The sequence below is a fragment of the Metopolophium dirhodum genome, chromosome 1 (genome assembly GCF_019925205.1).
Source record: "Metopolophium dirhodum isolate CAU chromosome 1, ASM1992520v1, whole genome shotgun sequence".
Lineage (NCBI taxonomy): Eukaryota > Metazoa > Arthropoda > Insecta > Hemiptera > Aphididae > Metopolophium > Metopolophium dirhodum.
The window spans coordinates 102,414,019-102,429,744 of record NC_083560.1 but is presented as its reverse complement, the minus strand read 5'-3'; the positions used below and the strand labels follow the sequence as shown (position 1 = coordinate 102,429,744).

The 15,726-nt window shown below is 26.7% G+C and overlaps 1 protein-coding gene across 1 annotated transcript; it reads right to left on the bottom strand.

Annotated features, from left to right (window-relative positions):
* Positions 1 to 5,278: 5,278 nt before the first annotated feature.
* LOC132937262 (trehalase-like) lies at positions 5,279 to 11,507 on the bottom strand. Its single transcript, XM_061004095.1, has 3 exons — positions 10,771 to 11,507; positions 10,373 to 10,506; positions 5,279 to 5,847 (listed from the first exon to the last, which is right to left on the bottom strand). The coding sequence occupies exons 1-3, from the start codon at positions 11,505 to 11,507 to the stop codon at positions 5,279 to 5,281; spliced, it is 1,440 nt and encodes a 479-aa protein (XP_060860078.1).
* Positions 11,508 to 15,726: the final 4,219 nt, after the last annotated feature.

Here is a 15,726-nt window from a genome sequence, read left to right as displayed (position 1 = left end):
CATAATATATATGTTATAGGCTATAGTTATAAGTATATATTATATATTAGTGATACGAAAAATTAAAATTAAATTACAAACTTCAAACTATACATATAGAACCGAGCGAACATGATATTTTATGATATTTGTAATTTTGTGTATATTTTTTAATATTGATATGTATGTGAATGCTCAATATGGCATATGCCATATAATATTATATGGTATAATAAAATATTAGGTACTAATTGCAATTAAAAAGCATATATTATAGTTGCTGAAATAGTTGGTGGATATATATTTTGAACTTAAATTTATATACACGTTGTCATGTTATAATTGAAAGGTACTTATTAATCGACTTAATTATCATACACGCCCACTGTCGTCTGTCAATATATGTATATTATATATTAACAAATATAGGTATGTCCGCCTCATAGAATGTGCAGACGTAGCAATTATGTATAGTGAATATAGAATTATTCATCTATCACTATTCATTATTAATATAATGCACTTAAAACTAATAGTGCCTAATAAGTTATTTTAATTAACTTATTCAATATGTCATAATGCACTGCATAGACGATAGACCTATAATAAACTAATGGACATCGCATAGAGGTTTTGCCCGTTACTGTGGGCCGAAACATAATTTATATAACCCAAAACATGCTTTTTATCTCTTATAAGTTCCATGCTCATATGTTATGTTGTCTGTATTAACCATGGCAGGGTGTTAGTTTACAGGTCTATGATGCACTGACAGTATACATTGTATAATCTGCTGATACGACTCAATAGTACTAATAACTATTATTTCGAAAAATATCCTTAATATGGCTCAAGAACATGGTCTGTTGTCTGTCACTACAATAGTACCTACAATAATTTACAAAATTGCTACGGCCTAAAAGGATTGAAAAACTGTCATCATTTCGTACCAGCTATTAATATAAATATATAATAATAGCTACATACCCAGTGCTTATTATATTATTATTGTTACCGAGTAAAATCGCCGATAAAATTAATATTTTTATGACCGTTATCTGTGTGTAAAACCAATTTTTTTTATCAATTGAGTTCACGAAGACCATGTGTGTGGCATGCTTTTAAGTTTTCCTGTAAAAAAAGTCAGATAATTCAACCAGAGTTTACACCTAATACGACATTCTATTAATCTTCAAATATTTTGGTAAGTGAAACAATGTAAATTAGTTATACATAATATTATATATGAATATAGGCATATAGCGGTACCAATAGGCACTAACACTAAACAATTTTATGAATCTTCTGTTTTTTTTTAATTAAGCTTGACGTGTTATTGCCAATTTTGCTGCTGATACTGACGACTGTTTACTGTACGTATTATTAACTTATTGTCTTAATCACTATACTTTCAGTAATTCAAATATGTCAAACAATAAAAATATTAGTAGGTCTACTAAACGTAGGCGATTTTTGGAGGATCTGGAAATAGTAGATTATTTGTATGACAATGATAAAAAGGTGGATAAGTGGATGTCGCTCTGCTGTACAGTAGGTTACAAGTGGGTCACTGTAATGGATGGTGTTAAATTTGAATTCAATGATATAATATCATTGTATAAGAAAAACGATTCTGAGCGAAAACAGTCAGTGAGCCTATGATATTACCAAGTATATTTGATGATATTATTGTGAATAAAGTAATTTATAAATAACCTATTTACGTGGAGCCTTGTTTTCAATTTTCAATCCTTAGCTATAAAAGTTGAACATTTTATAAATTTTTAACTACAAAATAATTATTAAATTATAAATTTGATAAATTCTGTCCAAATTTGATCTTTAAATGCTTATAAAAAAAAACTGTGCCTATGTATTTTCAATATTTTTCAACTGCTATTGTAAAAATATATCAGGAGTCTTGTATTAAATTTTTACACTTTTTGGCCCAACAGATAAAACTTTATTGATATTTATAGAAAAAAAAACTAAAAAAATTGAAAACTGAAAATGCCCGTAAACAGCTCAAAAAGTGTCAAAATATTTTCAAAATTGTATGGTGTATAGGAAATGCTAATATAAACATTCAGTGAAATTTTCATGTATCTACAGTTATTCGTTTTTGAATTACAAGAAAATAAGGAAATCGGTACATGAGAAATCGAGTGAATATCTAATGTTGTAAAAATATGAATTTAAAACGCTCATAAAAATTTAATTTGACTTTCTTGTAGACATTTTTTTTTTGATAAAGTTAGACAAACTTATGAGGAATCTTGTATTAGATTTTAAAATCTTAGATTTAAAAAGAAAATTTTTTATGAATTTCTAACTCAAAATAATTTGCAAATTTTCGTGATTTTTCCGTATTTTTTCAAGATTTGAACTTTAAACGTGTATAAAAAAAAACTGTGACTAAGGATTTTTAATTTTTTTCATCTGCCTTTGAAACAATAACCTAGGAGCCTTCTATTAAATTTTCAAGCTTTTTTACCCTACAAATAAAATTTTATTGATATTTATAGAAAAAAAATTTAAAAAAACTGAAAACTGACAATGTCGGTAAACAGTTCAAAAAAAGTCAAATTATTTTCAAAATTGTAATGTGTATAGAAAATGCAAATATAAACAACCAGTGAAAATTTCATGCATCTACGGTCATTTGTTTTAGAGTTACACCAATAACCAAAATCGATTTTGTTAAAAATCGATTTTGCGTAAAAATTCCCGTTTTTCCTTAATTTTTCTTTTGTTTTTCACATCGCTTTTGAAAACTACTGGGAAATTAAAATTTTGACCTCCCCAATGCACCAACGATATTCACTTTCCCATCGAACAAGATACTGAAGTCGAAAATCGAAGCATTATTTCGACTACTTATCGTGTACACAGACACAAAAATAAAAAAATAAAAAAAAAAATAAAAAAAAAAAAAAATAAAAAAAAAAACACACATCATTGTAAAATCAATACATTCATCGTTTCACTCAGAATCTAAAATGTAGAATGTAAGAAATTTACATATAACACCGTTTAACGATATTATTTTGTTTTCATAATTTTATTATTCGATGTAGGTACCTATAATCGCGGAATCAATTTCGCGTGGATTCACGGGCAACGCACGTAACAATGTCATATAATACGAGGCACTAAAAATAAAAATAAGACATAAGCATCTAAATATTATAATGTTTTTATTTTAATTATTTAATTTACTATATTGTACACTGTAGGTGGTGCATTCAAAATTAAACTGTACATGAATGTTAATGTTATTTCGAAAATAATTTCCATTTTAATTTTAAATGTTAACCTTCATACATTCGCTTTCTAATTAATAAAATATATTTAATTTCTAGGTAATTTGTCTAGATAATAATATGATTCAAAACCATTTTTACATAGGTCGATAATTTTTTCCTAATTTTAATATTTCATGGTAAATATTCTCACATAAAATTTGAAACTCACTGTATGTAAATTGCTATTGTTAATGTGTTATCATTTATTTTTTAGCTCCGATTTTAACTTCCTAATTTGGAAATGTAGAGCAAATTAATTGTCTGAATCAAAAAATATTTATAACAAAATATTAAATTGTAATTAACAATCTATGACTGACGTAACATTTAAGTATTCTAAACCATCCACTAATAACCATAAAAAATACATTTTTAAAAACTTTAAATTAGGTACTTTAAATTACTCACAACTATACGTTAACTTTTCATTTAAAATCAAATATTGACAGACTATAACTATTGACCTAAAATTCCTAAAATTATCTATCATAATTTTAAATTTGTTTGTTCGTTGATTAATATTATACTATATTTATAATATAGGTTCAACAAGTAAGCTGGAACAAAATATGGATATAATATTAAAAATACAAATTTAGAGTTTTCTTCTGATTTTAGTTTGAATCAAGGTAATCAAATGCATTATACTTTTTATATTATATATTATTATTGTTTAATTTGTATTTACATCAAGTATGATCTACTTTTGTATTATCATTACTCTTCTTTGAATCGATTAGTTTCTTCAATACGTCACTGCAGTTTTTTGCCGTTACATCCCAATTTTGTACTGAGGCTGTAGAATTGTATAATTGTAGAAATTCCAACACGATTCCGTTCGACCAGCCAAAACCATCTTGGATTTTATATTCTCCCGAACTTTTTCCTATTTCACCGCCTGCATCCACTCGGTACTGTCAAAACATTTGGCGAATTAGTATACACGATAACCAACGACAATATGATTTATTTAAATAGGTCTGCAGATATAGTAACAAGTATTAAAAAATGTAAAGTCTACCAGGGGCTAAAATACTATGTCCCCTGAATGATAAATCTGTGTCCCAAGTTGTATAACGTGTTTTTTTAGTTTTGTAGAAATAACAAACATTAATTATTTAATATTTTAATTTACTAATTACCTATTCTGTTAACTTAAGTTAACTACCTACTTATTTTATTTCTATACTATGGACAAGTTTGTTATAAAAAAAAGAAGAAATGATAATGGGGAATTCAAAGTATTCTAAACTGTGTCTATTGAAATACAATATTGTTTACAGTAATACCTATTGAAAAGTTAACTAGTAAGTGAATCGTAATTTATAGAATATTTTAATAATATTATATAATTAGGTATAGGTACTATAGCATATTATAAATATGTATTGTTGTTTATTTTAAGTCTAAAATATGTTAAAATATTAAAAAAATTAAAGTTTAAACTGATGATTCTAATCATAAATAGGATTTTATAGAAATAGATAGTTATTTTGTTTTATAATAATAATTATAAAAGTTACCTCGATAACACACTTACATGGTAAGTGGTACATAAAAGTAGTGGGAGGGGGGATTTTGTGTGTTTCAACCCTCAAAGGTTTTTTTTGATATAGAAAACTGTCAAAGCCCAAATGTAACAGTGAAATTAATAAGTGCGTGGTGTGTCCACTGAAATCAGATGTATTTTAGACCCTACAGTCTACAATTCACCCGAAACCTGCCTATCAGTTAAACCACCTATACCATGTTCAATTACTGTCCTGCAGACCAATTGATATGTTTGTGCACACATTTTTTTAGCAACTTTAAGCATTTGCCTCAAATAGTTATACCCTTATGATGGTTATGTACGTTGTGAATTATTAATATAAATTGATAGTCAAAAACAGCCTAATGAAATGTACCTATATTTATAATAAATTAAAATAATATTGTTTACACTGCACAGTATCCCCTTTCTACCCTATAAATTGTTTTATTCAGCTGTTTCATCAAATCGGACTTACTTTTTCATACATCTTAGAAGTGTTGTAAAATGGAACATAATTTGTGCATAACCATTTGGACGCTAGTTCTGACGCAATTTTTTTCGCGTCTTTATGACCAGTGCTCTCTAACGCCATAACTGTGATGTATTGGAGTGGGGGCCAAGCATTCGGCTGGTCCCACTGTTCATCCGATTTGCTAAGTGTGGTTGGTATGCCCCCAGGAGTCTTCAGTACATCCGCTTGGTTCAAATAGTCAAGCACTCTTGTGACGAAGTATTCGGTTTGATTTTTCGCATAACACCCAGTCCATAATGGTGATATGTTTGTAGGATAAAAATATTTACGTTTGACATTATTAATTATATCAAAGTCTAACCATGCTCCGACTTCTTCATCCCAAAGAACAGCTGTCACTGCTTCGTTCCATTCCAAAGAAATGTTTTCGTATTTCAAAGCCTTTACAGTGTTATTCATCTCTCGGTAAAAATCACTCAATATTTTTGCATTCCAAAACATTAAGGCATTTAACTCTACAGGGACAATTGACCTCGTTTTTGTATTTGTGATGTCTCCTGCAATCATACAATGACATCAGTTATTGTATGCAACTTTTTTGACCACATCATAACCTAAGACAATACCTATTATCCGATTTAGTGACATTTTATCTCACTCCCCTTTCCCATTTTATAATGATACACACATAAAATATATTTACATATTTAATACATCGCTCGTTTACCATTGAGTTCAAATATTACATTTTTTAATGTAAATTAGATAAAAAAATAAAAATAAAAATTATAGGGTAACAAAATTAAATCATTTTCCAACCGATGTGGGGAATATTAAAATCATATATTATCTTGATCAGAAATGAAGTACTTTATTATATTTTATATCATTGACACGTCGTATACTATCAAATTCGGGATCAAGTTTTAATTATGTGTATGACAGATAAAAGTAAAATAAAACTAATATTATGCTTCATATTATTCGTTGTGGACATGTTTCTAGAAAAAATATAATAAATAAAACCTTTACCAGTTGAGTATAATATACGTGATAATACATTTTAGGTACACATCATTTATGACATAGACTTTAGAAAGTATAACTATAAGTTAAGCCTACTGTAATTCGAATAAATTTTCATACTCTATACATTAAATATATAGTGAATGAAACTATGTTGAAATAGTGCACGAAAAGAGAAAAATATTGGTAATAATGGTAATATTTATAATTGTAATAATGACCACATCATATATAGACATAACATTCTGACATTATATTCTTAATATCTTAGTATTTACGATAGTTCTTTATATAATTGACATTTTATCATATACAATGCAGTATTGTAGTTTTGTCGGTACCTACTAATCAATACTTTAAGCTTTGTTTAAACTTATAAAACAGTCTTAAACCAATAAATTGATTTTATTTTAACAAATAAATTAGATGAAAATATATACCGATGTTAACAAAAATAATACAACCATCCACCGTGATCCTATATTCGTGATATAATTGGTGACTAACAAGCTGCTTAATAAGCTTTAGTTAAAAATATTGTAATATACAGAAAAGCCTATTGAAGGCGACGAAAAATGTATAAGCTATGCTTTACATTTTATTTATGACGCGCAATTATATATATTATATACATTTTTATCCAAGCTTAATTCGTCATCTGCGTTAATTTACATGCCAACTTCACTCCCATTTTTAGAAAATTTAAAAATGTTCAGAAATACAACTATATATACCTACAAGTTTTATAATATATTTTATCATTAAAATTGTTCATTAAATTAGTGATATCTTATTATTTTTTAAAACACATGATATTTTTGAAATAAAATAAACTGAATTATAGACAAATATTTTTATTTCTATACTTTTTGTTTATATTTTCTCCCACTAAAACGCTTTAAATAAATTAAGGAAAAGTGGTCTTAAAAAGAAAAACTTTTTCGTAAAGACTGAAGAGTATATATTTTGTTTCAAATTTCATAATGTTTAAGTAGTTTTTATCGTAGTAGGTATATATTAGCAAGGCTGGGGATTTACGAGTTAAAGTTAAAATTAAGTTAAAACGTGAAGTTAATTTTAATTAAATTAATTAACTTGTTAATTTTTTTTTTCAAATTAACTTTTAACTTAATAAGTTACTTTTTTTCAAGATTAACGTGTTAATTTCAAGTTAATTTTATTTCAAAAGTATCTAAATTAAGTTAATTTTTGTTCGAAGAATAATGACAATTTTGAATGGGTTTTTACTTTGATGTATCATTTTAAATTCTAATAAAGCATATTATGTGTCTGGAATTTTTTATTTTTGATTAGCAAATTTTAACTTTACACTTCGCTAAGTTTTTTTTTTCAAAGTTAACTTTTAACTTAATGAGTTAACGAAAAAAATACGAGTAACTTTTAACTAATCCATCTCAATTTAAATCCCATTGAAGTAATATTAACATTATGTAACTACATTAAGAACCGCTACAAAGATATTTGTTATCTCCATCTTACAAGTATGTAGGTAAAATTTCAAATTTACGCTCAGCAGATCACATGAGTTATTTAAATTTTATATATATATTTATAAATATATATTCAGTTTTCAAGTGAGTTATAAGCATTTATAATTTACACCATCTTATATACGCATAACTTGTTAAAAAAATTAACCATCTTAAAAACCTACACACAAACACAGATAATATTCTTTCCATCAAGTTTAATAGTAGGTCAGTCACCCTTATTTTTAAACTAACGAAGCTAAACGTGATCTGCTTACGCACTTTTAAGACGGAAACAACAAATGGCTGTGTAGCTGTGTGAGACTCAATATCTCAAACTTATTTCTGTTTCCTCCGAGTTTGACCATAACGAGATTTATACAATCTACACACTTACCGCTATATATAGCTTCAACTCATCAAGTTAAGTTAATTTAAGAAGATGTAAGTAAAGTAAAGCTAAAAACAACTAATATATTTTTTGGACGATTTTGGATTTTAGACGAATTAACTTAGATGAAATTAATTTAAATCATAATGTACTTATGATTTGGGCCCATATAATATGAGACATAGCCGCAAGTAGTATTTACAGAGAATTTAGGGCCGGTAGTTGACAAATCAACTATTCACTTAACTATTCCCCCAATAATTAAATAAGTGGTCAGCTAAAATAGTATAATTATAACTGAACCTACAAGTTATAGTACTTAGTTATATTAATATATTTTATAATTTTCCATTTTGGATAATATTTTCGATTTAAATATCTACATATTTTTAAATATTATTTTCCTATTAGTAAATTTTAATTTTAATCATTCCAAGTAATGTGTGTGTGTGTAATATGTGTGTAATGGCGACAAGAACACTACCTAATTAATATTTATAGGTACACGAATACGCAGTAGGTACATATTAGATCCATATTATAATGTACGAAATCGGAAATTGTATTATATGACTATACATTTTAATTATTATTATATTACATTTTTATATCAATAAATAATAATAATATATAAGTATATGTCCAATGTTGTATTGAATAATCTGTGTTAGACCTATGTTCATAATTTTACAACTATTATTTAAATAATAAATATAATAGGCGGCCAAAGTTATAAGCTACCTATTTTGTTTGTCTCATGAACCAGCTAGGATCATAAATTAGTAACACCCACTATATAGTCACTACCCTGCAACTCGTACTATTGTAAATTAACTTACCTATACGACTATATTATACTATACATACCTAATATATAGTAATACCTATTATATATCAATAGAAAATAATTATAAATCTGCACAAATCATTAATATTCTTGGACATTTTTATGAATTATAATATTTCATAACGCAACAAAATTATAAATAAATGGTTAGTATACAATTAATAATTTAAAACAATTAATTAATAAAATAAGCTCGAAGGTAACACGTCAAATTTGTTAAGAACACAACAGTTAAGTTAAAAATTAGTTACAACAAAAATTAACGAATTATTTAACTTCGTTACTATTAACTTAAAATTTTAACTTAATTTTAATTTTTAACTCGTTAAAGTCTTGCCTATAGGCTATAATATGTAATATGATGCTTGGTACGATTTTTAAACTATAGTTGATATACTATATAAAAATATCATTATTTTATTCAAAAGGATTTAGATTTCTATTTATAAAACCCACCTACTCAACAATTTCAAATACGTATATTTCTATAAAAGTAATGTAAATACAAAATTAACAATTTTAAAACCAACATGCATTTTTAATTTATAATATTTAGGTAGTTTTTAAGTATTCCGATTGAATTAATGAATTTAACACTACATGCAAGATTTTTTATGTAAACTAGTTTGGATCAAATTTATTAAATAGTTATAATTAAGTAATAATATGTATAATAGGAAGGCCACAAATGCTCAAATAAAATTTGTAATTATATGAAAGAAAGAATACGATATAATGTTATTTAACATATTTATTCAGAGCTATACATCAAAGGTGATTTGAGAAATGTTCGGAAGTTAATTTGTTTGTGTCAAATGAACATACCAGGTAAGTATTTTTTAAGAAAATAACAAAACTGAGATTTTTTCGAACTTAAATCACTATTTAATAGTAGGTAGGTATTGCGAATAATTTTTCAAACTATAGATTTATTCTACAGGTACCTAACTATAATATTAATGTATTGTTATACACTACCTACACATTTTCCGCACACGCGTGGCAAAATAAAGTGTATTTTGTAAAATAATATTAATGATAGTAAGAATTAAAAAACATATATACATAATATTCGCTTGAGCTATAGATACAAGGAAAAATGTCCGGTAGAGTTATAAGTACATAGAAGTAAGTACGCTGAGCCCAAATCTATTGTTTTAAAATAAATGGCGTTTTTATTTTATTTTGTTGTTACTTTTACAGTATCTAACAGAGGAAACTTTTTTTACCGATAATTAAGCAAACGCAGAATGCACAATTCATTTTGAAAGATTTTAAGTGTCGTTGGAAACATTTATAATAAATACAAAAACTAGTAAGTTATTTACCTTTATTTGTTCCATTTAGGATGAACCAACGGCTCGAAAAGTCCCAACCCGATTCCGCTGCAGCCTTGATCTCGGAGTAAAAGTTTTCTCTTTCACTTTCAGTTTTAAAGAATTGTGCCCTCGTGATGTCTTCCCTGTTATACAAAACATATTTTGAAATGTATAGATATTTACTAATAACCCAAATTACATATGTATGATTCGTAGGCAAATAGGTAGTACCTAATATACACTGTGCCACAGAAAAATTAAATAATTTTAAAATCATAACAAAACGTGAATTATTAATTCCACCCATGCTAGTGTTCAATCAGAAATAATCAGTAACATCAATTAATATTTATAAGCCCATAAATTAAACTTGAGATAACTTCTATGAAATACAAAACTGTATTTACCTGTATGATTCGGGCCGTGGTCCTGTTGAATAATCCCTGTATACTGCAAGCGTGTAATTTTTTCCGTTTTTGCTAATTGTTACGTTGTGCTGTGTCATCCAGTACTGGAATTCAATTTCTAATGCATGAATATTTTCTATCACAAATGTCATGTCATTTGTTGCATCGACATAACTTTTGATCATGGGTGTAATCATAGGGGGCTGAGATCGCTTAGCATAGTAAATTCTACCTCCGTTTGGTACATGTCCAAACGTTTTAATCATTGAGATATAATTACTTATCATACCTTTTGCAGTTATATGCATTTCGCATATTAATAAGCCTCTAATTATCCAGAAAGAGTCCCAATAATATATTTCACGGAATCTACCACCTGGTATTATAAAGGGATTTGGAACGTAGATTAATGAATAATTCGTGGGTTTCAAGCGGACGTCATCTATGATCGTTCTACCGAGTTCTTTCCATATTAGATTTATTTCCTTAGCCCAGCCTTTTAAAACATTATCCTTAATGCTTTCAAGAAATTTTGGATTTTTGACCCAATCAGTAGGAATCCATTTTATTAATTCAGAATCTTCTTTCTCGAAACATGTGTTGATGGTTTCATTCAGTTTGTTAATGTTTGGCTCTTTGCTCCACTCTGTTGAATTGAAGAGTTGTTTAATAACATCATAGTTGCATTTAGTTTTCATGTCCACAAAAGTCTTAGAATCATGAAATAATCCAGACATCTGTACGGTATGCAGAATAGATCCTTGACAGAAAATTTGACTGAAACAAAAATATATTAATATAAATCATTAAATTAAATTAGAATGTTTTTAATTAATCTAATAGGTACTATTAATTTTATCTTAATAATATTCACTGTAACTAAATTTAAATGTCCTTTTTTCAAACTATTAACTACTTTTTTTTATATAAGATATAATATTGTGTCATTTTTGAAGATAATCCGTATTCTTAAAGTTTAAATTTAAGGTATCAAACATAAACTATAAATACAAATTACAAGTACACATTTCATTGAAGGTTTTATCAGGTATTTAATTTCTCAATTTAATAGATGTGAAAATATAAACATCCTTGCATAAAAGTAAGGTGAATTATTAAGATAACTAATTAATTGAAACCACGATTTTTTTCTCGATACATTTTGGTCAGATTAAAGCTTATCTATTTGATGTTTGACATAAAATTAGTAAATAGAACCAATTTTTTTTATTTCAATTATGTGATAGCTATGATTTTAATAAACATCGATATAGCATTATGTAAATTATCTAATGGGGGACGAGGTGGCGATCGGTCTAACGCGACGGATTCGGCATAGCCGGTCCGAGTTCGATCCTCGACCACCGGGTGGCATTTTTCTCCGTGCAAGTCACGGTGTCCGGAGAACAAGTGCCGCCATTCCCCACTCGGGCATGGCAGATACCTACGGGTGCCCAAATTGAAAATTCTGCCAAAACAAATCACGAGTAAACAAAACTACAGTACCCCCCCCCCCCTACAGTACCACAGGCTAATGACCTGAGTAGTCGAAGCCTTAACCCAAATAAAAAAAAAAATTTTAATTAATAAAGAGAAAATAGATTATGAGGATAAAAATCAATGTTTACTGTAGTTCTGAGATTATAAAATAAATGTTCTTAACTTATAAAATGATATATTAATTTAAATAAATATATTTGTATGTATTATATTTAAAAAAATTATTAGTATGGTCATATACACGCGTTTAGAATTGTTGACAATGTCGTATTTTCCATAACCCATTTATTGCCGAATTTCAAAATTCTTCTCATAAATCGTAAAGCTTAAAAATAAAACTAATAAATCTGTTCAATTTTACATTTTATTTTTTTTTGTGTTGGTAATTACCTCAAATAATAACATAAAGAGGTATATAATTATACATGTAGTACAAAAACTTTCAAAAACAAAGTGTATTTTGTTTAAAAAAATATCTGGAAAATCTAACTCAATATAGCATTTATGAATTTATGGGTGTAGCTGTGAAGGCTGTAGACCGCCTGAGTTTAATAGAACATGTTTAAAAAGTGTTTTATTTATGCATACCATTGCGTTATTTATTTCAATTATTATTTTATTATTACTCGTACTTAACTATATTTATCTGAAAAAAATTCCCCAAAAGCATGCCTAATAAATAATTAAAATATACCATAATATACCCAATATATCACCGTCTAAAACATGTTTTATTTATCTTAAGAGGATGTCAGCGCACTATTTGTTTTCTCTCTTTGACCCACGCACAACATAGACAAAACGCATTTGCGCAGAATCGTTTTTTCTAAATGTTTTCAACATTCCGAATGTTTTCAAGCAATCTTACAGTAAAATCACTCATTACAAAAATGATAGAGAATAATATTTTTGAGGGAATGTCATATCGATTTTAGATTGTATTGTTATTTGACTTTGTATTTGAGTTTCAAAATAAACAAAAAAATTTTGTAAATTTTAATGATGTTTTAATTGTTTTGAAACAATATTTAGAGAAAACGATATGACATTTCCTCAAAAATATTATTCTCTATCTTTTTTGTAATGGGTGATTTTACTCTAAGATTACCTAAAAACATGGAAAAAACGATTCTTCGCAAATGCGTTTTGTCTATGTTGCTTGTGGGCCAGAGAGAGAAAACCAATAGTGCGCTGACATCCTCTTAAACATTCAAGTTACTCTGTATTTTTTTGTTTGGGTGCATTATCATTCAAAAAATCAATGACAAGTGACAACTAAATGCGTTAAAGATAATAATATGATATAATCACATATAATATAGAGTATAGGAGTGTATCTAATATTATGGATCACTGCAATAGTATATGAAATAATATGATATATTTATATTATAGATAAATAGGTATAAATAAGTAGGTACCTACTATGTATAATCACGCATGATTTATAACGGAAAAAAGAAAATGTAAAATCTTAATTTATGCTATCACCATTCACCACAATAATGATAATAACAGGTCATAAAATACTTACAAGTATCCAATGTTCTACAAGCTTATTATTATTCTATAATGTGCACACGAGATATTCTACAACACACTCCGTGACTCCGAGGAATGGCCATATATAACATTGAACGTAATTTATAAAATTACTCATTATTAATAAATTTATATCATTGAGTTTAAATGCAGAATGATAATACACCTATTAGATTTTAAATTTTGTTTTAAATATTAAACAAGTTATATACCTAGATGGCTAGGTACGAGTAGAATTTATTCGTTTGTACCCATATTTTGTTATATGAGCGTCTAAAGATTAAATTATAAAGAAATTCGTCAATATTACAAAAAAATTTAATTATTTTGTTGTTAAAATTAATGTATACAAACTTAATTTGTGTAGGTAAGACATTAAAATTGAATACGGATTTCCTCATAGATAGTTCTTTCGAGGACTTGAAACTCTTACGTAGGTTCGTAATATCATTTGACTTAAGGTACACAATAATGGAATTAAAAAAATCATTAGATTAATTTTAAGCTAACTGTTACTTATTAATTATTTATTACTATACTAATTTAATACTATTTTAGTAAACCTTGCTAAAATTCAAAATAATTATTCAGTCATATTTCAGATTATTTTTTGATAATCATTATATTATTTTCAATACAATTAAAATCGAATAAATTGTTTATTTTATATTTTATTAGGTAAGAACCGTTCATTTTATAATTAATAGGTATTAAAATATACACATTTTTATTCATTTATCTGTATTTTTCAATACAATTATTATAAAAGTGTTTTTTATAAGACTGCTGTGCGCTGCAGTTCACATACGCGACCAGTATCAGTTCTTGCGAACCCATTAAAAATAAAAATATGTCCGTATACCAAATAACGTTTAATAAAAAAATTTGCGTCCGCTGTCAAAAAAAATTGAGTCTTTGACCTGGAAAATTTTAATTCTGTAAAAATCTTAAGGTTGACTGACATTAACTTCTAGAACTTAATCGAGGCGTGTTTTTAAATGTAAGTTTCTGACTTAGATAATATAGTTAAGTAAAAACAATAAGTGTACAATTTGCACATATTGTTTATTACGATATTTTTTTGACCGACTTTATAGGAACACCTTTAATAAAATACAATATCATTGAAAACATATAACGATATATTGCTGTAATATAATTTTAATTGTTATACTATATAGAGCAGTGGTTCTCAATTTATTTTTTACCGCGACCCAAATTTTCCCCGAAAAATTTTTCACGACCACGTTGGTTTAACTTTTCAAAAAGTGGTTATATAAAACAAAATTTGTTTATTACTTTTATTAGGTATTTATTATTTTATAGGTTTATAATCAATATATTTTTATAAAATAATGTACTTTTAATAATGAGGCGTATTAATACCCATCGTAATAAATAAATATATGACGAATTATTATTTATTACCCACGTAATTTTTGGTACTATATTACTATAATAATATAAGTTTATTTAATAACATAATAATATATTTAATAATAATTTAACATAAATTTCTTGGAATCTATACATATAATTCAAAAAATGTTCACGCCCCATCAAAAATTGACTGAAGACCTATAGTTTGAGAAACGCTGCTATAGAGTATACAATATAAATATATTCACATGAATAACAATTAGATATTTATGTTTAATTTTTTTTGTAAAGATTAATGCCGGATTGCATGAATAATGACTAAACTATTATTGAATTAAAATTGGGATAATTGTTATTTAAACATGATTTAGTGGCCCGTGCAGGTTAGTTGGTTAAATTTTATTGAACGATTAAATTAATCAATATTTCATGAAACCCAGCATAAGAGTTTTTAAAGTGTAATATAAAATTCACCTATCTATATTAAAACATAAGAAAGTAGCGAACATTTTTTAAAATATATTGTATTAAAAA